Raw genomic sequence first — 24,602 nt, forward strand, 5'->3', positions numbered from 1 at the left:
TGTTTGTTTACACTTTATTTTTTTATTTTTAAGATTACAGGTTCATTATTGCTCTACTATAATCACTTGCAATATTTAAAACATTGTTTTTGACAACTTAAAATCTGAGAATTTATCGTTTGTACTTAAGATTTACAACAATAAATACAGGTGTTTATTTTTGTTCATATTCTCTACACTCTCCCAAAAGTGCTGTAACCCACCCTCCCGCTGAGTCATTACGAAACGTTGTTTAACAACTCTGTCCCAAAATGCACTGATGGCGAACCCACACAGTGCCAGCACACAAACGTTTGCCAATGACACACAAGAAACACGAATATCGGTAACAAGGGAGCATGAAGTTCCACTGCGTAACTAGGGGGTGAGTGAGGCAGGGAGGGTGGTGAAATCAGCAAAGGGAGAATTTGGGGTGAACACAGAAATACGTGTGTACACTGTACAAAAACCGTAAAGATATATCACTGGCGCAAGAGCGAACTTGGGTTAAGAGTTTGGTTAGCATATCACTTTTATAGCCAAGTTTTTCCTCAAACCAAGAAAAACAGGTTGTGGACATGTAAGAAAAAAAGGTAAAAAATTTAAAAGTACTGTATATCCCAGTGTTACAACTGACAGATTCCATGAGACAATGATGAACTTGCTTTGCGAGTGCAGTATTTTGTGAGAGAGTCACATAGTTAACGCAAAGATAGGGTTCCCGGGTTAGGGCCACACGTAAAACCCCCTGGCAGGCGAATCTCACAACAGACCATGATGTGAACTGGTGGAGATGGACAATGCAGTCGATGGCTCTAGTCACCTTCCAGAAATATTTCCAGCAGAGATCAAAGGTCAAATCATAGAGGCCATGTTTCACATTTCCCTTTATTTAAGTAAAAAGTTAACTGAAAGGATCCTCATTCTACTCAGCTACATTTATCTAGCATCTAAATATGAATATTAAAATAAAGGACCAAAAGGTATTAATTTAAGTGGTCAAATCATAAAGGCTTGACAGAATTCAGTCTTAAATTGCTAAAGCTCCAGGCCCAACGTGTTTTGCAGTTCTGATTGGTGTCAGGAATCTCACAGACCTGCTTCCAAAGTCTCCCAGCTGCCATGACAAAAGGGAGGCTGGCTTTACATGTGTTCTCACATTCAAAGCAGTTCGTGCTTCACAGTACACAAAATGGGTATCTTCAGTACTTCATATTACAACAAATCATATGACGTTTCAATGCTCACAACATGTTTTAACAACATGTTTTTGCTCATAACAAAGAGAAATGAATGGTGGACGAAGTATAGAAAAGCTCCTATATATATTTAAAAAAAAAAAAAAAAAAAAAAAAAAACTACACACCCAGTTTACAATATGCTATGCTCCTAGGTTCCATATAGAAAGCAGAATGCAAACATGAATTTCCATTCATCGCTCCCTTCTGCTGAGTATTCCTCTAGTCCATAACACCTTCATTCAAACAGTTAGCGATGCAAAAATACTTCATTGTGAGAAAGAGAAAAGGTATGCAGTAAGACAGATCTCGTGTAGTGTTTGAGTGGCTGGCCCAGAAGAGGGTCAGGAGACATCAGCATTTCCCATCCCCTTCAATTGGAAGGAAATATCGTAAAAGGGTTCTATAAAAAGTCTGAAGTGTGAATGTAACGCTAAAATAAACTGATACGACTAGATGGCCTAAAATAACCCTGCTCCAAAAATTAAGAAAATAAAGACAGTAAGACAGGAACATGTACATCATAAATTTGTCAGAGGTCACTGTTTTTTGCACCAATATATCTGGCTTTAGTTTTATGATTTAAAAAAAAAAAAAAAAAACAAAAGAAAAACTAAATGGGCTAATGTGTGGTTAATAAGGTGAGTGACTGGAAATGAAGTGAGTTGACCTCCAGGGGGTGTCCCAGAGGGCCATCCAACAGGAACAGCTGACAGAGGCTGGAGAACAGTATTGTATATTAAATAAATAAAAACTGGTGTGGCACCACTTTGCCAGCCAGCAGGGTGAGGGGACACCCCCTCCTTACACTGTGGTCTGTATGGTATTAAAGTAGATTGTTTTGCTTTTTCCTTCTTTTCCAAACCAGGTTAGTACCTTAAGAGACAAGGAAAATAATAATTAGAACACATGGCTGTGAAAGACTGAAGTGATTCAGTTATTTCCACTGTAATAAATACTTTGCTACAGAATACAGGCACACCTTTTGAAGGATGTAAACATAAGTCATGTGGTCAATTTTTGGGTAACTTCCCATCACTTGTTCCTATTCTAAGAATCACCTTAACCCTAGCCAGGCAGATGTTGCAAATTAGCATCAGTCCACAGTTAGATACCACTGGACTAGTATAAATTTCACCCTGACATGGTTAATGGTGCTCCAAAAAGAGCTTCAGAGATCGCATGAGACAGCTGCCCTTTGAAAATGATGGACAAAGAAGATAGAAAGAATGGCTGGTTGCACCCAGAAATAAACCGTCCCCGTGGATTTCACTTACAGCCTTTGTCTGTGTAAAGCGGTGCTCTTTACCTGTAGTAGTTGGGCTTGAAGGGTCCGTTCTTGTTCAAACCCAGGTACTTGGCCTGCTCCTCGGTGAGCTCCGTGAGGTGCGCGTCGAACGTGGGCAGGTGCAGGCTCGCCACGTACTCATCTGAAACGACACATCACACGTGGGCAAACGCTCAACCCACCAGGCCCCCTACCGCCACCCAACACGGCGCACGTGTATAAACAACACCTTTGTGAGCCTTTACCGGTTATAATGTGTTTCTGGAACGATTAGAGAAGCAAGCTACTTCGTTGTCACAGCCAGATTCTCAGACTTCTGTGATAAGGTCTCAACCAGCACTTCGTCTTTACAAGTTACAATGTTTTGTCTTTACGAGTGTGAAACATGATATTGTCCATAACCGAGTCAATATGAAGACCACTGTTTGTACAGGAAGGAGGCAGTGACTCACTGCATGGGGTTTCTCTGGGTTCTGCTCCCCACTGCCAGCTCACTGCTCTGTATGCTCGCAAACCCACAGCAACTGTCCTCAGAAGCCACCGCAGTTATTCATGCATAGATCAACTTGCTTTCTGGGCATTGTCAAATTGTGCTGGAACCTCTAACAGCATGACCCATATTGGGCGCATTGTGCCAGTCAAGCTCAGGGGACGCGTGGCCAGACACACAGCAGAATCCATGCTGACTGGCCCCGGTGTGAAACTAGCACCTATTTGACGATGATAACATGGCCAGAATCGAGACAACAGGGCCCTCATATGTCACATCACCACTGTCCGCAAAGCACTGACGTGTGGCTTTGTGATGCCTGGAGCAACTGGCTCTGGACCACGATTCCCATGTGTCTCGTAATGTGAGCACCACAGCTGGGGAGGGCCGATGTGACCGCAGTGCTTTTAAAGGCAGTAACCAGAGAGTTCTGTTGTATTCTCCGAAAGGACATTAAATATGAACGCGACGAGACAGCGTGGTTATTTGGAAGAGATAAAGACAACAAAAGCGAAGAAACTGGTTTCTCAAAGGGTTCGTTGGAATCTTGCATCCAGGAGCAACACTGCTGAAGGCTAGCAGCTTGTGCCAAAGCAGGAAACACCTGTGTTCCAGGGAGTTACAGAAGTTCTACTGACGATGAGGTAGCCTTACCCATTTTCTTTGGCAGCAGGTACACATCCTGTTTGTAACGCCCCTCAGGGGCATTGTACAGCTCTATCAAAGCCAGGGCCTGTGGGGACAGAAGGGTCACTCTGGGGTCAGTCCGGCCCGTCATGCAAAAGAGGCCCACAGAGAGGCAGCTTGACCTTTCCTGTTTGCATTTACCACAATCATATACTACATGCTAACAGCATCATCTTGTACCTCCAGCCTTAGGATCACACACTGAGTTTGAATAGTTTGTCTCTTCCACACAAGGCGACAGCACCTTGTGCCACATCTTCTCTGTGGCACCTGGGCACTCACCTGAGTGGTGGCAGTGATGGACAGCACAAAGGTGGGCACGGTGGAGCAGCTCAGGTTGAGGAGACGACCCTGGGGGAGGAAATGGACACACAGACCCAACTGAACCCCTTGAGAACAAGAGCTGTCCTCACCCTGGGCTACACCTTTCACTGCTCTCTCCAGCAACGAGACCAGATGCAACTATTTGTCAGAACAAGTACGGTGATATGAGCCATAGATACTTAACACACCAGCACAATAGAGGATAAACCTAAATGAGGTCTTCAAACGAATGTCCAGGTAAGTATTGGCAAGTTCAACAAGGTATATTAGACAAATATGGAGGGAGTGAGCAGAAATAATTGCCCATGAGCAAGAGAAACATCATCTTCACCTTTATCACACCCACCACTCATTTTAAATGTGCATTAGACTACGGCAAAAGCAAAGCACTGCTGAGTGAAAGTAGGGCATCTTGCACGAGACACACACAACCATCTCAAGATCTGAAGTGCTTCAGCCTCAAGAGGCATGCCAAGCAGTCACTGGTAGAGCAGACAAAGCAGGAAAAAATAAACTTTGTAAAGGGGAGATATGAGCAGAACCTAACCTGCTGTTAGAACCCTCAATGCCAGCTTTGGTGCTGGCTAGCATCTCTCTCTCACACACACACACACACACACACACACACACACACACACACACACAAAAATAAGGGAAGAGTAGTAATTATAAGAATTGTGGTAAAGTGTCAATGGTTGTCTCTGGTGCGTGTTGTGACAGAGCTTAGAATCAGTGGATGTCTCACCTCGGCCAGCAGCACTATCCTTTTGCCATCAGGCCAGATAACATGGTCCACCTGTGACCTCACACGCTCCCAGGTGAGCTCAGGGGTCCGCAGACTGGCCTGGGGTACAGGAAGATAGAGAGAGTTGTCAGACCAAGCCACTGTGGGTGACGCAGAGCCACAGCCTGTAGGCAGACCACGAATCATCAAGAGGAGCAACTATTCTAGCCAGGGTCTGCTAACAGAGCTCCTAAAGCAACGGCACCCCAGCTCAGTCCCCTGCTTACCACATCGATCTCCGTGTTGGAGTGCCCCATGTTGCAGACAATACAGCCATTCTTCATGCGGTCCAGGTACTCTCGTACCACCACGTTCTTATTGCCTACCACGAAATGACATCCATAAACACAGTAAGTCACGTGTTGCGTTTCTGAACCGCTGACCCCCGTCAGAATCTCGCTCGCAAGAAGACAGGTGCCAAAAAGCACTGGAAAATCCCTTCCGACTGCAGAATGCGACACCACCTTCACGAGTTATTTTCACCCCCAACTGCACAAGCAGTCATGAGGTGAGTCTCACACCAGGGTCAGCAAGGCAGCGACGCAGATTGTACCTGTGCAGGTGATGACGATGTCCACTTGTCGGATGACTTCGCTCAGCTTCACCAGTCTGAAGCCATCCATGCTTGGGAAAGGGAGACCGTAAGAACCGTAAGTAACGTCTGGTCCTCAGTCACATGCCTTCAATCTCCTATGGGAGAGCCTACTTTTCAGACTTCCCTTTGACATTTCATCTTTATATATCTTAGCACATCCTTTTGCATCTTCCCAGCTGCTTACAGTACCAACCCTGGCCCTCATAACCCCCCCCCCCACGGACTTACCAGGCCTGCAGGGCACAGATGGGGTCAATCTCTGTAACATAAACAATGGAGCCCATGGCCTTCAGGGCAGCACAACAGCCTTTCCCCACCTATGCAGACACACAGCACACAGAAATAAATACATCCACAAAGAAAAACATGCTTGCTGGCAAAAACAATCTTCTGCATACTGACCATTCCACTTTGTATGCACAGTAAAAATCAGTGGGAAAAATCGTAAGCCTATCAAAATGTGAGGTTGCAGTAGGTTTTCTGTTAACGCTCTGCCCCATTGTGACCCCAACGAAAAACAACAATTGTTTGCAGGCAAAAGTATTTTTTTTAGATTTCATATATGTCACAAACTGAGGTTCAGGATCATGCGACTATCTCTGGCCCACGACTGTCTGACATAATTACCTCTCCATAGCCACACACCACAACCTGCTTCCCTCCAAACATCACATCTGTGGTACGTTTCAGACTAAATGAAGGAGGGAAAAAAAGTTTCCTGAGATTAAGTCAATGATCGGGAGTTCATTTTCAGTAAAAACCCACAAGCTCACCCACCCATCCAGAATGGACTCCCGGCAGCAGTAGAGATTGTCAAACTTCTGCTTGGTCACGGAGTCATTGACGTTCATGGCAGGGACACACAACTTCCCAGCTTTGGATAGCTGGTACAACCTGGGGAGAAAAGATCGAGGGAATTTATAAATTATGCTGAGAGGAATACTCAGAAAGTACAAGGCACGTGACTTACGAAGCAATGCGCCCATCATACTCATTTAACCCAACAGCAGCTTTTGGACCTTTGTTCCAGCAACACAAAACCCTTGACAAGAACATGAGCTGCTTGATTCTATCACACAGCATATAAGCATTTCTTTCTTACCACGATCTGTTACACAAATGCAGAAACGTAACCCCTTTGTCCCCCCCCACCAAAAAAGTGTTGCATAAATATATGTCGTCTTCATTACGAAACATGGTCTGACTACACGGCTCTTTTTCCTCCCTGTGGCCAGTAGGTGGCAGTATGCCCATAAAGGAGAGGTGACCTTGAGCAGATTCTACTGCAGCCTAATCCATCCGTGTAACAATGAACGCCCCCACTCCACCTGTGGACCCCAGTGACGCTCTCTTCCACAATGCCCTTGATTTTCTTGAACATGTTGGGGTACTTCTTGTAGATCCAGTGGGTGAGGTCGCCCCCATCATCCAGAATCTGTGGAAACGTGAAATGGAACCTGTCATTCGTTTAGTCGACACTCTTCCCCGCTGACAGGTGCCAGAAGGAATCTCTTCAAACCCGCGAAGTCCCAGAAAAGCAAAGGAAAGCCTCGAAAGAAAAGCTGGGGTGGGGGGGTGGGCACCATGTTGGGCTGCCAGCCCTCCACGTTGACGCAGCGGTCGATGCACCACCAGAAGTCATCCTCGGACTCCCCCTTCCAGGCGAACACAGAGAAACCTGCGTGGGAGTGACACGCAGAACGCGTTATGTCCAGAGCTGTGAGAGGATGAGGAGGAGCACATCGGGAGAGCACACTTACCTCCCTCTGCCAGGGCAGCAGCGACCTCATTCTGGGTGGAGTAGATATTGCAGGCTGCCCATCTGCACTGGGCACCCAGGGCTGACAAGGTCTCCATCAGCACCTGGAGAGACAGGAGATGGCAACTTATCCACCGCAGATAGGCTCTGGATGGGCTCTACAGCGTGAAGGAAGTACACGTATGAGTATGTGTGTACACTCACAGCGGTCTGGGCAGTGATGTGGGTACATCCCACCACCTTGGCTCCAGCCAGGGGCTTCTCTCCCTGTGCTCTCTTCCTCAGGGCCATCAGAGCCGGCATTTCTGTACGGGACACACAGAAGCACTTTATCACACCCCCCCCCCACACAAGTCCCACACCTACCCAGTAGCCCCACACCTCTCTCCATGGTTGGGAAAGTTTGATTCTTTTGGACAAAGAATGTCTGTTCATGTTGGGCAAGGAGAGGAGGTCTGAGTCCGTGGGCAGGGTGCTGCCACCCCCACCAGCAGGAAATGTAGCGCAACAATAGGACATTGTTACAGCTACAAACGGCTCTCACAGCTCCTGCTTGTATCCACGGATAACAAGGGTCAGTCGAGAGGCTGTGACTTATTTAAAAAATAAAAAAAAAAAAAGGCAAGTCGATAGTAGGGACGAAGCAAAGCCGATCTCAGGTCAGTTTCAAAAGGACATTCAGATCAGTTCTCTGCTACTGCTAGCTGGTGCAAGGGGTATAGTGACCCTTCGGTTGAACAGGACAGCAGACCCGTCGCCCTTGGAGAGTGTCCAAACCTGTCGTTTGGTCTCGACCTCAGACACACCCAACGGTGCCACCTACACATCGCACAGGCACAGCTCACCTTGTTCGGCGATCTCAATCTCCCGACGCCCAAAGTCAGCCTGCTTGATGTTCTTGATGCAGAAATCGCTGCTGCCCTTCGAGTTCTTCTGCTGTTTATCCCTGGGGGAGGTCTCATCATCTGAGCTGTCTGTGTATGATGCGGCTGGGGGCCAAGAAAAACCATCAATCAAATCACATTAATTATTGTAGGCTGCTCCTGCAAACAAGTTCTCGCGGTGACAGCAGATAGCAGTAACCTGGGTGTGTGCGTGCTCACAGGTTGCGTCTTCTGGAACTGGTAAAAAGAATAAGCATTCCTTTGACCTTGTTCTATAGGAATTGGGAATTTTTGCCAAGTCGCGATGCAATTTCCTCAAACTCCTTCTTTGAGGTGCAGCATGGAAGAGTACTGGTTTGGAGAAATGCTCAGGTAACTGGTTCAAGGAAAACAAAGCTAACATTCTTCACTCTTTCTCCTTAATTAAATATCGGCAGGGATATAAAACGCATTAATGCCAGGAGCCCAGAACATTGTTTGCTGGGCTCCATCTCTCCTCTTCCGTGCAGCATATAGACACTGCCCGCCTGCGTACCGGCATCACGAATAATGCGGACCAAATGGGCTTGAACCTCCTCGACAACAACCTGATCTCCGTTCCTTAGATTCTCGTCTGGTGTGCTGGAGGTGAGCAAGCAAAGGGACAAGCGGGACGGTGCTGATACAAGGAGGAGAAAGGACAAGGGCCACTGCAAGGGGGGCTATGTATGGACAGCACCAACAGCACTCTCACCTTGCACATGTCACCTGACCTTATGGGCATGGGATCACCCTGGAAGAGTGCTGGGGGTGGGTGGCGGTGATGACATTCATTAATTTACTACCTGTATGGACTACATTAACTGCTGTTTGGTGGGTGAGAAGGAAGGTCACTCTTATTCATCTCCAAGCTGTTCCCTGTAGCCAAGTGTGGAAAGAATCACTGCGGTTTCCTCTTTCTCAAAAGCGGAGCTTAAGGCTGGCATGTAATCCTCTTATGGTAGACTGCTGGTCAGCCAGCCCCAGGTCAGACTTTCCCAGGGAAGCCACGGTGGCCGTTGTGACCGCTCTGCGCTTGTCTCAGCATTACAGCTGATGAACGAGATGCAGTTACAAACCTCTCAATTCAAGCTACCAAGCTGTCTTGCAATAGCAGCCAATTCCAGATTTTTGTACCAGGAGAAGATAAAAATTAGGGAAGGCCAAAAAAAAAAAAAAAAGTAATAGAGTAATTAAACCAACCCACATTTCTGGCTTAGACTGTTGAAGTAACGTAATACTTAAGCTCTTTTCCAGCCATTTCCATTTCCCGAAACAAGAGCAGGTCCTCGCACCACAAGGAAACATGTTTCTGGAGTATCTAATAACAGAGCAAGTAAGTTTTGCAAAAGGAGCCACTGGGTACACGAATTAAGAAAAGTACATAAGTGGAAAGGGGATGCGGTGGCACAGCAGGTAAAGCCGGTGCCTTACAGCCCCTGAGCTGCTCGGCGGGTGTGGAGTTCCAGTCCTGCTGAGCGTGTGCAGAGTTCACGCGGTTCTCCCACCGTTTGCACTTTTTTACGGAATAAGGCAACAGCAAACCACTTCCCTTTCTCCTTTGGCATCAAAAAACATTGCTTGAGTAAGGACTGGCTCGATGGCACATGCATGAGTGAAACGAATGGGAGTTGTGAAGTAGCATCATGTACAGGTGTGCATGCTTGTGTGTGAGAGAGAGCGAGATACCTGAGCTGTAGCTGTCTGTGGACGACTGCGAGATGGATCGGGACAGCGAGCGACGGCCGATCTTGCTGGGACGCTTGTTGAACTCCTGCTTCTGGTCCGCAAACTGGATCTGCCGAGAATATGCGCGAGAGATGACTTCATGTCAAAACTGCCCGTCAGCACACATCACAGTACCACCACTGCACAGCGACATACCTACAGCACATGTAACACTCCAACAATGAGCCTGCTTCTCTGGAGGGACCCTAACCTGGAAGCCCTCAGACAGCGAGGCACTAATGAACCCGGACTGTCCTCCCAGCAATGTGGGCAGACCCTGCAACCTGAGTAACTACAGTGACAGAATTCAGAGAGACTAAGCAACTTCTAGAAATCTATTGAGAAATGTGTAGCGCGGTCCCAGGGTGCCGTGTGATTTAATTATCGTGCTGCTCGGCCCAGAGGGCAACGAGAGGAAGCGTAATCGTATATTAATCACACTGTGGGGAAGAGCCTCGGATGAGGGACGGGGCTCCTTCCGACTCTGCTCACGTGGGCGAATCTGGGCGCAAAGCTGACGGACAACTTCATTTTTAAAGCAAGAAACTGCACATCAGAACCACAACAGCAGCATTTAAACAGTAAGAAAGACAAACTGACATAACTGGCAGCTTGCCACTGCCCCGGGGCACTGAGAGACAGATCTACCGAGGATACCTATTCATCTCAAGCGAAGGGTCACGGAGTGCAGACAGGGCAGTACTCAGCAGGGCACTTATGAGTGTGCACAGGCCAAGGGTCCTACTACTGCCTCCATAAGCAGGACACCCAACCTGTAGAATAAAAATATCCAGCTGTATGAAGAGGTAACATGGGAAACGGCCCCTAAGCGCAGAAACATCTGCAGAGCAACCAAAGCAGTATAAGATGTTAAATGTAAAAATAATGGAGTGTGTAAGAAGAGATGAGAGCAGACCTCCTGGGGGAACACTGCCCGCTCTCTCCATCGCTCTCCCTCTAACTCAGCAGAAAGCAACCTGGCATTAGGATCAGGTAACAACAGGGCCTTTGTTTGGACAGCCTTTCAGGTGCCGCTCGCTTGGCTGGAAAGTCATTCCTCTGGTGATTATGGGGCTTTTTCCCTGCCCTCTTTCCTCCTCTTATCCTTGAGGACACGTTTTCAACCGTGTTTCGCACAATGAGCAGCTCGTTCATTCTGTGAATGCAGAACAAGTTAAACATTGTGCGTAAAGCTCTCTGTCCTTTGGCGAGAGGGCGACTGTCCAGTCGGGAAGTTGTTAGATCACAGTGCAACATATGGAGCACGAGGATAGTGTGGGCTGCGGTGGAGGTCACTGTTGTCAAAAGACACGTTGACTGACGTACCCGTCCACAGGACACCGATGAATCTTATGAGCAATCCCACATCGATACCACATGCACCAAGAGGATTGTCTTCATTGGAAACACACCAGCAAAACACGTTTAATGCAAAAGACACTAACAAATGTATATTACAAATATACACAACCATCAGTATTCATGAAACACATTATGCACCAGTAACCGTAACTAAGGTGCTTGTTTTTGGATTGAAACACAAACTCTTGACCTAGTGAACTGCTGAGATTTCCACAACTAACTGTTATCCATTGAGGACTGACTGAGCACGGCAACAGAACTGGACTCTGGACCGTCAGTAGCGTTTGGGTCGGACCCCACGCCGCAGCGCTGGGGTTAGGCTCGTGGACAGAGGTTAAAGGGGGCTCCGGTACACCACATTGGGGCACTTACAATTCTGTTGCCAATGCACCATTAGCTCAACAAATCACTGCTATTCATTATGCGGCTCTGTTATAGCCTTACTGCAGTTTGCTGGCATACGCTGTAGTATAACATCGTGCGGCTGACCTACAGTACTCGTATCAAACGCTAGGCCTGCATTGTACAGCACTAGTGAAGGTGATTATTTCAATGATCTATGCAGTACATAACAGTACAGCACAGTGGTTAATATAGCAATACATTAACAAAATACATTATATACCTGGAGTACAGCACTGGAGGGGTTAGCTAGGAAAACATGCTACGTTCGTGGGAAATACTACCGGAGAAGTACGTAAGTAAAATATGCCAAGTTATTGAGCTACAGCACTAGAGCAGTATGATGGCTTGGTTAGCAAGCCGCAGCACTATATTATTACGTTAGCAAAACATGCTCGGTTACCGGGGGCCAGCACTACGACCGTACATTCAACGAGTATGCTACTTTACCGGGGTACAGCTACAAGTATCCAGCAGGATAGTAGGTCTGTGGTCGCAAGCAACTCACTCACCATCCAATGGGGCAGCGAAAACGCCGGACTCAAACTGCTCGACTCCCACTTGGCCATGTCCGCAGTCCTGTCTGCTCTGAGCGGGCACAGCTCTGTTTAAACAGGCTCAAGGAACGCCCCCCACCCCCCCACCGGCCCACCCTGCAAGAGTGGTCTCCCATCCCATGACAACTCCAGCCTACTCTCACTTTTAATCCCCACAACTGGAACTGTGACTGCCAGGTTCTAATAGGATTGAATGTCCCAGAAACCTGCGGATATGAAGGTTTGATTCTCTGGTCGGTACCGGCCTGGTTCCAGCTCGGCTCCAGCTCAGACCGGTACGGCCACAACGTGCAGACGTTGTCCACCTGACCCTACCGATGGCTGAATGAGAAACAAGTAATAGCTCAGCAATGAAGAAATGCCTGTCTGCAATGATGGAGATGTGCAGTAACACTCAGTCTACAAGGAGTGGAGCTTGAGCAGGATGACCCATAGGGGGCAGTGCAGCCTCAGAGTGCTTGGACACTTGAACCATCAGCCAATAGCAGCTCTTCAAAGACTGCAGATGCACTCAGAATCAATACACGCAAGCAGTTGTTAATAGAAAGGTGATCTGGCGCCACAGCGTGAAACCGTGGTTCAGCCAAACATGAGACAAGAGGGAGTGTGTTGCCATAACCACAGGTGGCACCGTGTGGACGATGGGCGCGACACGATTGGACTGCGGTGCGGTGTGGCTCCAGGACCCCCACAGATTGCTGTAACAAACATGCAGCTGCATAAACAGGTTCAGGTGTAAACTTGTAACCCACACTGGGTTTGAACAAAAACGTCGAGCAAGCACATGGACAGCAGCATCGCAGCGAGGCGTGAGGCCTGGGCCAGGCCTGGATATCCTGGTCCTCCTTCCTTCGACTGCGCAGATTCCTGCTTCCAAGCCTCGGCACAATATAGGTTAGAAAGAGGCAAGACAGAGGAGACTTGCATTAAGAGCAATCCGCCAAGTCCCACAGCATGGATGGTAGAGCATGGAAACCTCTACGCACCCGTGGAATGGAGGAATAACGTGAAAAACTCCTGTTCGACAGAGCGGCAACCTGCTGGATCTGCTGCACACAAGGTTGCAGTGACCCAACAGGATGTTACCCTGCAGCATGTGACCTATACCCACGACCTCACAAACACGAAGACAGTAAATCGCGGCACAAACACAAGGGGTGTGGTCTAGGGGGCAGGCAAAAAAAGAAAAACCACCACCACACATATACCTCTGACCTAAACTCAGGACAGTCTCCATCTGCAAAAAAAAAAAAAAAAAAAAAAAAAAAATCATTAAAAACCCTTCACCCAAACCTCTGGAAGGAAGAAACGCTGTCAACCGGAGATGAAAATACTTTTTGAGTTCAGCCATTACTATCGATCGGTTTAAAAGTGGCTGGCAATCAAACTAATGGACCTTTAATCAGAACTTGCCAGCCAACAAAGTCAGACAAGCTCTTTTAGGGACATTCAAATGCATAATTATTTAGCTGATGCTTTTGCCCACGGCGAGTTACAAAGTTAGGTTTGCATACGGAAGCCGCTTAGAACAATTCACCCATTTATACAGCAAGATATTCTTAGAGTGTCCATTTAAAGCACCTTGATCCAGGGTACTAAAGCGGGTGGGTGGGTGGGTTCGGAGTGGAAATTTTCAGGTTACAAGGCAACGGTCCTAACTAGGACACTACCCAGTTTGCACCGAATAAGCTGGGGCTCCTTCAGGCAGTGCTTCCATTGTCATCTCAGAAACCCCAGTGTGTCACACAGGTGAAGATGCTGCACCATCTAAGCGGCACAGCCTGATTTGGGGGGATTAAAGCCACTGGCAGAGCAAAGACCGTGCTGAAGGGTTCCCAAAATACTATGCTTCCTCTTGAAGAGGACATTAAGACACATTTTGAGAACGTCCCCCTCCCCAGACAGAAACACACCATTTCTGAGAACACGAGGACTCTGCCGCGGCAGTGTGGTTATCACACATGCGTGCGGGGGGTCCAACCCTGACATTCCGTTCATTCGCCATGCAGTTTCCTGCTGGAGCACGCCGAGACCATGAGCGTAACATCTGACAGCACATAATGCTGCTTTATTGTACGAGAATGCCTGCTTTGTACCGGGCCGCGGAGCGGAGCGCGTTGAAACTGGAAACGGCTCACGCATTGTTCCTGGGGGGGTTTAAAAACGGCGTTGAACTCGGCACACAGTTCAGAGAGCAGATGCGTCCTTCGAGAAAGCAACAATAATTATCGCCGGGTGACGTGGAAAATGACGTCAAGACCGGGAACATTTCTGTACAGAGTTACAAATTCTCGGCTAAGTGGTAAGAGGCCGTGCACCCTGCGACGAGAGAAATGCTGGAAAACATCGAGGGGGGAACTACAAGTCTTTCCTAGAGGGGGAGGGCACAGCTGAAGTGGGGGCAAACGGGCCACTGGATGAGCAGACCTGTCAAACTCACTTTGTTTAGAACCAAAAGTTTCAAAGCCAACTGCTTTGGATTAGAGGATGTAGGAAGGTGGGGTGCGGGTGGGGGGGGGGCTAGACCCCTGCCCTCTAAAAAGCCATCCTATGAATTGGAAGTAGTGGTTCAGCTGGATCATCACGCTGGACCATCAGTATCTCGCCCCCCACACACACACACACACACACACACACACACACACACACACACACACACACACACACACACGCTTGTATTATGTCATTATATAACCTCTCTGAATGCTCTCCAACAGATAAAGAAAGCTTAACTGGAAATCTTCAGTGCCATGCTGACAACACCACTGTCCCTTCCAGAAACGGGATAGACGGTTTAGCAACCAAAAAAAAAAAAAAAAAAACACAGCTATTTTTTCCATAAATGGCTTCAGCATTACCCTTCTATACCATAGTGTTCCCTGAACTACACCCGTTATCCATAAACCAAAGGCAGTGATCACCCAGGTTACAGCTTAGCTGCCCCCGCGCTACAGAAGCGAGCAGCTGAAGGCTCATTGTTGACCTTTTGGTACGTCATGATGGGTCGTTTCTCCGGGCCGCTCCGGGTGCAGTAGCCATAAAAAGAAGGGGCACGAAAACAGCTTCTGTATGATCAGTCAGCAAAACAGACAAACACTGTTACTAAGAGATCTTTCCGTTTCTGTGGATCACACCACAAACAACCCTGCACACGGCCTCTGACCCCAAGCAATAAACGGTGGCAGAGACCAATTGGCAAGATTATGGCAAATACAAATGTTGCCCTCGCCATGCTCTACCAAAGGCCGCCGAAGAGCTGGGTAACTAAGAGGTACAACACGGTAAAAGCTACATTTTCCTGGTTCCACCAATGCCTGCAGAGCTGCTCTACATGGATGACCAATGAAGGTTCTGCTGATTTACACGGAGACAAGTGCTGCCATAAATAAGGGAAAACATGTCTCGTAAACCACTTTAGTGCACATACCTTCAGGCCTTCCCACCTCTTAACGGCACCTGCTGGATCCCTTTCCTGGAAACATCTGGCACGGTATAAGCAGCATAAAAGAACCACCACACACACACACACACACACACACACACACACACACACACACACAGAACAGAGAAGTAAATAGAAGATACTGAGTGACTAATGATGACGATGGGGAAAAGTCTGGTGATTTCAAACATGCCCGACAACAGATGATTCAGAGGATCTTACTCAACCTTCCTCACAGACCGACCACCGACAAGGAGGGGGAACGCGTGACTTTACTGGGGTATTACGACGTCCCCATCCAAACCCAAACGTAAATGCAGAGCAGCTATTAAACCCCAAGCAAACAATGACCGCATCTGACTACATTTAATTATTCCCAAATTATAGCTCAGAAAGAATCGAAAATAGCTCCGTGTTACTCAGGGGTATGATTACACCATGCACACAATGAGGATTGAGGCATTTTTTCTTTTCACACACACACATCTCCTTTTGAGTAAGGAAGAGTGTCATAGCGGTCACAGAGCAACACTCCCACGAGGTCGACACACCACACGCTGGGAATATTCCACACACAAACCCTGGGCTGGACTGAAAAAGTTAAATTTTTCCACTGTTGTTAAACGAATAACACATTAACCCTGCTGCAAGAAAACACATCCTGAGGAGATTTATGTAAACAAAAAAGGCTACATATTTGGAGGTAATGATTTCTTAGGTCCCCAGCAGGCGCCAGTGGATGAGTGACGTTAGACGCGCCCTAGGAACGCGGGCCTCCTGAAAGCTATGGGTCCAAGTGGCTGTGGCTGTTCTCAGCTGGATTACGGTCTGATGAAATGGAAACCGCAACCAGAGCGTCCCTAAGTGACTCCAGTACTGAGATCTCCAGCAAAGTCGTTTCTGTTGCTGTTGTGAAAGAACAAATCGAGCCCATTATTGTTCAAACTGAATCCAAGTTCTTGCTGTAAAGCATGATGCACGAGTGAGTTAGATCAATTCCACAGCCTGGTTCAGCAGTGACCTGCCTAACTCCTGCTGCTCTTTCAGAACAAGATGAGGGGTCGTTCCAACTGAGCGGAGCATCCTTCATATGTGGAGCAGTGACATGTTCCCTACAGCGGAGGTACAAATTGCCCAGGAGAGCACATCCTCCGGTGTAAACAATGAATACACAACCTGTTATGGATCTATCGGTCAACAACATGAACCAACGGACTTCACTCATGTTTCCTCTCACATATTCTTAGAACCTAATGAGCCGCTGGTGCCATCAGCGTCAGTGCACCGAAAGCCAGAAGTTCCCCGGACCTGGAGTGTCCACCATCAGCCCGGAGTGTCCGCCACCCACCCGAAATATCTCAAAGTGCAAGACAGAGCTACAAGAACAACGGGTGTTCCTGCAGAGCAAAACCAAACCCTCTGTTCAGACACTCGGATCCCACCTTCCCCTCAGCATGTGAGTGGCAGGTTGGGCATCCAACTACACATCGTGCCCCCAAGCGGCAGCAGCAGGCTGGTTACACAACTCGTGTGTGTCACATGGGTGGCCTGCTTGAGTGGGCAACGGATGAGAAGCCTAGCATCAGGAAAAGGAGACCCTGGTATTCAAGGGCACCGATGCTGAAACCAAGTAGCCAAACCCAGGGGTGGGGTGGGGTGACACAACACGACACAGAAGTGGCAACAGTCTATCAGATGTACGTTATAGCCCTGATGCACATTCCCAGGCCACGCTTCAGGGGAATCGGCTAAAAACGCAGTAAGGCCGTTAGTGGTACTGAGAACAGCAGCTTAATGACATAATCTTACGTACAGCAGTCCTGCAGCGGACGAGCAACAGAGAGCCGACATTCAGCATGGTTTAGGCCCTCTGACTGTCCGCAGCGAACCCCCCTCCGCACACCCACACACACAGCCGACAATACCCCAAAAATCTGGACGCCCACCAGATTCTATTCATACCATCCTGGACCGAGTACTACTGGCAGACCCATTCAGCTCCCATCGTTGCAGTGAAGATCCTCCCAGTTGTGCCCATGCTCTTTCCTGGAATCCCTTTGCACACGCGCTGCCAAAATCTGTCCCAACACACAGCAAGCAGATTATTGTCCTGGTCCGGCAGCAGAGCCAAGATTAAAATCAGCTTTCCCAGTCACTATTGTCAAATTGTGCTCTCAAACTGTGGGATGCTGGATTCAGGACACAGGTAAAGCAGCTCAGTGTGAGACTCCACACCATCTCCAGTCTCCCTCTCAAGTCCCATTTCTCATGCAAACCTTACACTCCAAACAAGCACCTCCATCCATGGCCGTGTTGTCTGTACCCATAGTAAGGAATTGCTGAACAGGTCCGAATCCCTTCCTCAACATCTGGATTCCATCTCTGACGCTGCAGGGTATTAGTCTGTCCAACCCACTGCGGTTAGAAAGTACTCATCTGACACCATCCAATGCCTCTTACACACATTCCACACACTGTTTATCTGTCCCATACACGCTTTTATCAGGAGTGCAGAATTTTCCACTCTTATGGACCGAAACAACTTAAAGCAAGCGTTCCTTCCAAGAGGAACAACAGCAGGACGCCCTTGTGCATCGGAACCTGCTCAGGTCCTTCATCAACTCACTATAAGTACACAGCTAGGTTCCGTGCCATTGTGGTCACAGTCCAAGTGATGAACCACTGTGTTCCTTGTCATCCTATAGGCCAAGGATCCAGACCAAGACAAGTATCCCTCCTGATAATGCCACAGACAAGCTCTGAAATAGCTGTAGGTAAACTGGGTCACTCTAGTCTTCAAGCCCTATTGGTTTCAGTAATAAGCACCAAGTACTGCATGGTGTAACCTAATCCAGCGCTCCAACCTTTGCTGTCTGAACGGGGTTCGAAAAGCAAGACCATACAGCGTTAATCTGCTGTACGTCCGGTGTTGGGAGAAACTAACAGAAAGCACAGAAGATATGTCTCCAACATCCCAGGCAGTTCACGTTCATGCAGGAGCGAAGGTTCAAACCCATCGATCAGTTGTTACAAGAACAAGAGCATCTATTTAAAAATAAAAACAACAAAAAAAAAAAACCCAACAGCAGCAACACTTGTACCGAGGGGAATGGCAAGCAGGCCCTGGGTAGCAGGTGGAATGGCCACGCTGATGTCCGCTAGAGGTGACAATTCCCTTAGGTAACAGATTTATCTTTTCCAAATACAGCTTTCAAGAAGTCAAGGTGAGAAGGTGATACTTTAATGAGTTCTAAAGTAACACTTCATTTCAAACACAGAGAAAAAGAAATTTACCAGGCTAAAACACAGCAGCTTCTACTTGTAGCTGCATAAGTGAGATTGGGAAGCTAAAAAAAAGATTTAAATTAAATCTGGGTGTCTAGACCAGCCACGTCTGTCAACACAACCTACTTATGACCACTGTAGTAAAGTGACACCAAACACCCTACCCAGTCCCCAGTCCACATTTCAGATGTGCTGCACTGAAATCCAGCCCATACTCTCATCTCAGGGGTCCAGAGAGACCAACCCAGGTGCTACACCCTCTACCCTGTGTCTCTACTATCTTACCTTAAACACACATTTCCCATTATTGTTACTATCAATTTTCACTTTTAGCACATAAAAACTAGCTGGATGAGCAACCTCAAATAGGACATTCCATGTCCTCAGTGCAACTCCAACATTAGAGCTACACCATACATATTCTATGAAGCATTAACAGTTCATTAAGTTAAGTACTTGAGAAGCTTTATTCACATTAAATATCTACACTGACCATTATAAAATATCTTCTATGGAGAGCAGCGCCGCTGCCAAATTTCTTCCATTTGTGAAGTATTTGCTGGGGACTGAAAGCTTTAGAAATCCTTTCCAGTCTTATGAGCTTTGAAACTCTTCTCCCGAGATCCTCTAAAATGTATTTTGATTTGGCTGCATTGCACTTCAACAGAATTGTTGTGAAAAGGAGGTACCCGAAATCATGTGTGCGCATGTGTGTTATCTTTGTACTCCAGGGCAGGTGAAACACACACCCGAACTGACTGTAGGACCTGAATCCTATTACCATGTTTTCAGGATGTCATTATTCTACATATTCATATACTGCTTCCACCAATGACCTTGATTACTTAGACCATTGCTTCAATAAAGATACGAAAATTCAAAATCTTTGCATTAAATAATTTAGAAGATCAGATCATATTTTAGGAGCTATTCATGCAGAAATCCAAGTAACTGTACATTCAAACGACAATTTATAAAACTAGTCTGAAATAGTCACACTGTCACCTTTTGATCAGCATCATGGTAAATGCCATAACGCACCAGAGGCATTTAAATATTTGCGGCCTTTTTTCCCCAGCTTGCCATCACACCAGGATCCTTTTGGGAACCTAACTGCAGACAAACAAAACTGGATTTTTTTTTTTTTTTTTTAAAACCTCCCTTTAAAATCTTGTAACAAAACAGCACAGCAAAAGTTCAGGGAATTAACTGTGGTTTTCTATAAACATTCTCTGCGAATTTGCCAGTGTCCCAACACAACTCCTCATTAGGAGCTTCACTTTCTTTTTTTTCTTTCACTCCTGGGATGCCAGATGTATTAAATCAGTTCAGCATCCATGATGAAACCACACATCCTTCACTTTGCTTGCTTGTTTTATGTTTGGACATCATGTAAGAGTCAGCTCGGATGACAACACACATCCGTGGTCCCTAAGATCATTTTCATTCAGATCTGTCAAGAAACAAATTCCAAAAAGATCTCATCCACCTCGTTTGGGTTTCACCGTACGAACTCCCACTTTGTGGATAAGTAGTGTGTAGAAACACAGGATGTTTATGTAATAATCAATTCCAGTGCTTAGTTTAAAACTGTAGCGTAGACACTACAGTTTTAAACTAAGCACTGGAATTGATATACAACAAAGCACAAATATAAACATAAATGTACACATAGAATGTCCAGCCAAAGATCATCTCAAGAGCAGGAACTAAAAGACCATTGAGAAACAGACATTAAGAGCGTAAACAAAGACTTCCCCAATCGCACTTTCTTGTTCCCATGATTCATAACAATATTAAAGGTCACAGGTATATAGAAGGGTGTCATCAACAGCAGCATCAACACATGGTGACAGCTTGAAAAGTGTGTGCTTGCTCTAAGAGAGGAAATGATGGAAAACAGTCTGATCCAGGACAAATCACTGCGAACTTAAGTGTGATAATTAGAGGAAAAACAGGCAGCACACCAAATGCCATTTCCTTCGACAAAGTGCATCGTGCTTCCCGTCACCGTCAGCCCCTTCAGGCGAGAGGCTCATCACTTCAGCACCACAGAACATAGGAAGAACAACAAAACCCTACAAAGGCGCCAGAAAATATTTCCATCAGGATCACAACGTGATTGAAAGGAATCGCCGTAATTAAGAGCCGAGTCTGAAAAACATCATCAGTTCAGAAGCCACTGATGAAGCTTTAGGGATAACTAACACACAAAGCAAAACACACCGGCAGACAGTAACACATCGCATTTATTTATTCATTTAGCTGATACTGTTCTCCAAAATGACTTACAGTGTTATTCTACATACAATTACTGACCCACTTGTACAGCTGGGTAATTTTATCAGAACAATTCAGGCTAAGTACCTTGCTCAAGGGTACTACAGCTGGAGGTGAGACTCAAACATGCAACCTTTGGGTCCAAAGGCAGCAATTCTAACCACTACACTACCAGGTGCCCGGGGGCGAATGCCACTCGGCACAGCAAAGTGTGTTTAAATGGTCACGGTAACACTTCCCTTCATACAGTACAAAGGGCCTGTTAATAGTCTCAGGTGTGAAACACACCCACGCACCTCGTGTCCTCGACTCAGGTGCACATATTTCGCTCCATAGGACCCCCCTCTGGTTCTGGGATCATCGCACTATTTCCATATCTGTTCAAATGGCTCCGTGTTCATATTTCGAGAAAATTATTGACACTTCTCTGATGATATTTTATCAATCCCGTCTTATTATATAGATTAATACATTTTAGTATCGGTTTCCTGAGATATGCTTGTAAGTGTAAGTGCATCATAGGCAGCAGGTTGTGTTCTGATCATGGCTGTGGTCTTGTAACCAGAAGGTCATCGGTTTGAATCCCTTGACCAAAATATACCTACCTTGCTTGGTAAGGCAAGAATACCCAGTTATACAAATGAGGAAATTTTTGCAAAGCTGAATATCTAACATTATAAAGTTACCCTGGAAACAGAAAAACGAAAACCATAAATTATTACAATGAAGAAACAAGTTGTATGAATTAATTTGGTGAAGAAGAAGAGCGAGACCGGATGGTTCGAGTTTTAAAAACACGTGACGTCGTCGAGCGCTTTCTCTTACAACAGGTGAATTACACCTGTTATATAGTGAAGGGTCAGAAGGAAGGAGTCAGCAGGAAAATGTAAAAGAAGGGAATGTGTTCAAACTCAAAGATATGTTGAAGATGATATTTTTTACAGCGAGCCGGGGGGGCTTGGTGGAGCGGCGAGCCGCCGCAGGACGCAGTGAGAGACCGCGCAGCAGGACGATGCAAACACAACCATCGCGGTCTCGCTTACTCCAGCGTCCGCGAGCCGTCGTCGCGCGACGGCAACTATTATCGTTAACCTTCGCTTAGCTGCTGCCTTACTAACATTGTTGCATGATTATACACTATAGTAATTCACCAACGCAGCAGGGAATTGTTCATCAGGGTATGTCCCATGACCGGGTCCCGCCAGTAGAGGTGGGATTCGAACCGGTAACATTCCCATGATTCAGACTAAGGCGAACGCGACGTCACCACCTGCAGCAATGAGAACTGACGATGAGCTGCTCGCAATTGCCTCGGTGTGTGTAAAATAGCGGCAGCAGCACCACTGCTGCCGACCCCCCCCACCGGAGCGGGATTACACACACACAGGCACACAGACCGAACTGCAGCTCCCGGTCCGCCTGGCCGCTGGCGCTCGTGTGAACAAGCGCGCTGGCCTAGCTGTGCTGCTCTTCTGCCTGCTCCTCCTGCTCACCTTCTTCATCCTCGGAGCCTCGGCCACCGCACCGTCCCGACCGATGAAGGTTTCCCCGCCGTTCTGCTGCGGATCGGTCCTCTTCATCGCGGACGCCTGCGGCATCTTCGCTGCTGGGTTCGGGCTAGGAGTCGGAGAAAGACTCGGCTCCCCTCTCACCACCACCGTCTCTGCCGCCACCGCAACTGCGGAGGACGAAGGAGCAGCGACTGCAACATTCGGCTCGTTTTTCACTAACCCCTTGTCCTCGGCCTTGGGTGTCAATGGAGATACAGGCGCTAGCTCTTTGCTAGGAATATCTTTCAGTTCGACCTCAGCCATTTTCGCTGCTACCACCTGAACTGACATCGCTGCGATCTCACAAAGTCCTTTTTCCAGTACCGATACACAAGCGGATACGAGCCGCAGAGGACGGCAGAACAGCAAAGGATTCTGGTCAATGTAGTTCATGTAACATCAAAGCTGGGGTAAAACAACTCAAATCAGTTTCTGGCCCTACATATCAGAACATTTTCATTATTTATTGTTTTCACTGGAACAATATATTTTGAAAAACAGCGAAAGTGTAATTAAAAAATTGAAAACACAAGACTCCAACGGGCAATCTAAAACTACATTCCCCTGGCCCACTTTAAAACCCTGGTTGTTATTTGTAGAGAATTCTGGGAAATGGAGTTTCTTGTTTGATTCTCACGGGTGTGCTGACGTAAAGAAATGCTTCACACGAACGCGCGCACAGAGGATTGCTCAAGAACGCAGTGGTACTAATTTTTTTTTTTTTTGAACGGAAAACAATGATTTCCATACATTTTAACTAATAAATTTGTTCACAAATTTTCTATTAAAAAATTCTGTGTTTCCGGGATAGGCTCCGGACCACCGCGACCCTGACTTAGCGAAACAGTTGAGTAAACCTGCCTGGGTGAGTTATCACTCATGCCAGACCAAACTGACACTTTTGGATAACCACATTTACCTTTTAGTGATATGTAACACATGTAATGGGGCGGAACTGAATAATCTAACAAATAATGTACTCTGCAAGTATGGAAATTCACAAGAATTCCTGGTTTTCTTCTAAACGCTCCTCTTTGAAGGAAGTTACTGTTTGCACAATAAATCACACCCATCCTGGATTTGGAACATAAATAAGTCACTAAATAAAAAGGTTAACTCTAACTCTAAACCCCCTTGGTTTCTGTTCTACAAAGTCAGGTTTGACATTTGTACTTGTTTTGTGGGATTTGTACAGCCTCATATGTTTCGGGTGTGCATCGGTTTGGATACTGTTTTAAAACATCAGGAATGTCAGCCCTTGCTTCAGTGACAGAAATGTCATTGTTTCTCCGAGTGACAGAGGAGCGTTGTGAAACACGGCTTTCCAGTGTCGGCAGCGTTTCGGACTGTCTCGTTCTAGGCGGCAGTCACACACATGGTTTGCAGGGGCTGAACATGATGAAGAGAGTGTGTATTAAATTTCTCCCTCTTGCACATCAGTGTAACAAAGGCCAGAAATACACTACGTTAAAACAATAATTAATGCGGGCCATGAGGGACACTGTGACCTTTGCAACACGGGCTTTTAAGGTCAATACCACAGAGCTTACACTGATTTGCCTGCTTAACACTGTGAGGAAGGAGGAGAAAGTGTGTTACTATGCTATAGAAATAGTTCGCTGTACTGAAATATAGATTTACATCATCTGTTACATTCTTCATATTTTCACTTGGGCCATTCGAAGAAACACCTACGAAGAAACACCTATTTTCCCAATATAACAGTGCAGAGAGAAATGCCTGGACAGTGCGGGAGGACTTGGGTTCGATCCCCGTTCAGTCTCGGTGGAGTTTGCATATTCTCCCCACCTTTGCGTCTCTTTCTTCCCGGTACTCTGTGTTCCTTTCGCAGCCCAAAGATGTGTTTCAGGTGAATCGGTGACTCTGAATTGCCCACAGCGTGGCTGTGAGAGTGTGTTACATTGTCCCGCTGTGTAGATGAGCGATTGA

General features: G+C 46.8%; 1 protein-coding gene across 4 annotated transcripts; it reads right to left on the reverse strand.

Moving 5' to 3' along the window:
• LOC108920985 (putative adenosylhomocysteinase 3) lies at positions 1-23,018 on the reverse strand. Of its 4 annotated transcripts, none has more exons than XM_018730154.2 (17): positions 22,596-23,016; positions 9,736-9,844; positions 7,990-8,133; positions 7,349-7,449; positions 7,146-7,248; positions 6,969-7,063; positions 6,714-6,820; positions 6,163-6,279; positions 6,013-6,076; positions 5,614-5,702; positions 5,344-5,414; positions 5,018-5,112; positions 4,752-4,850; positions 3,965-4,033; positions 3,650-3,728; positions 2,527-2,647; positions 1-2,093 (listed from the first exon to the last, which is right to left on the reverse strand). In XM_018730154.2, exons 1-17 carry the CDS (start codon positions 22,941-22,943, stop codon positions 2,087-2,089), a joined length of 1,818 nt encoding a protein of 605 aa, XP_018585670.1. In that variant the 5' UTR covers positions 22,944-23,016; the 3' UTR covers positions 1-2,086. The 4 variants fall into 4 exon arrangements, with proteins under 4 accessions (XP_018585670.1, XP_018585672.1, XP_018585671.1 ...); XM_018730156.2 differs by lacking the exon at positions 22,596-23,016 and adding an exon at positions 12,051-12,137; XM_018730155.1 differs by lacking the exon at positions 1-2,093 and having other exon boundaries at positions 2,523-2,647; positions 22,596-23,018.
• Between the last annotated feature and the right edge of the window lie 1,584 nt (positions 23,019-24,602).

Source organism: Scleropages formosus, chromosome 21 (assembly GCF_900964775.1).
Source record: "Scleropages formosus chromosome 21, fSclFor1.1, whole genome shotgun sequence".
Classification (NCBI taxonomy): Eukaryota; Metazoa; Chordata; class Actinopteri; order Osteoglossiformes; family Osteoglossidae; genus Scleropages; species Scleropages formosus.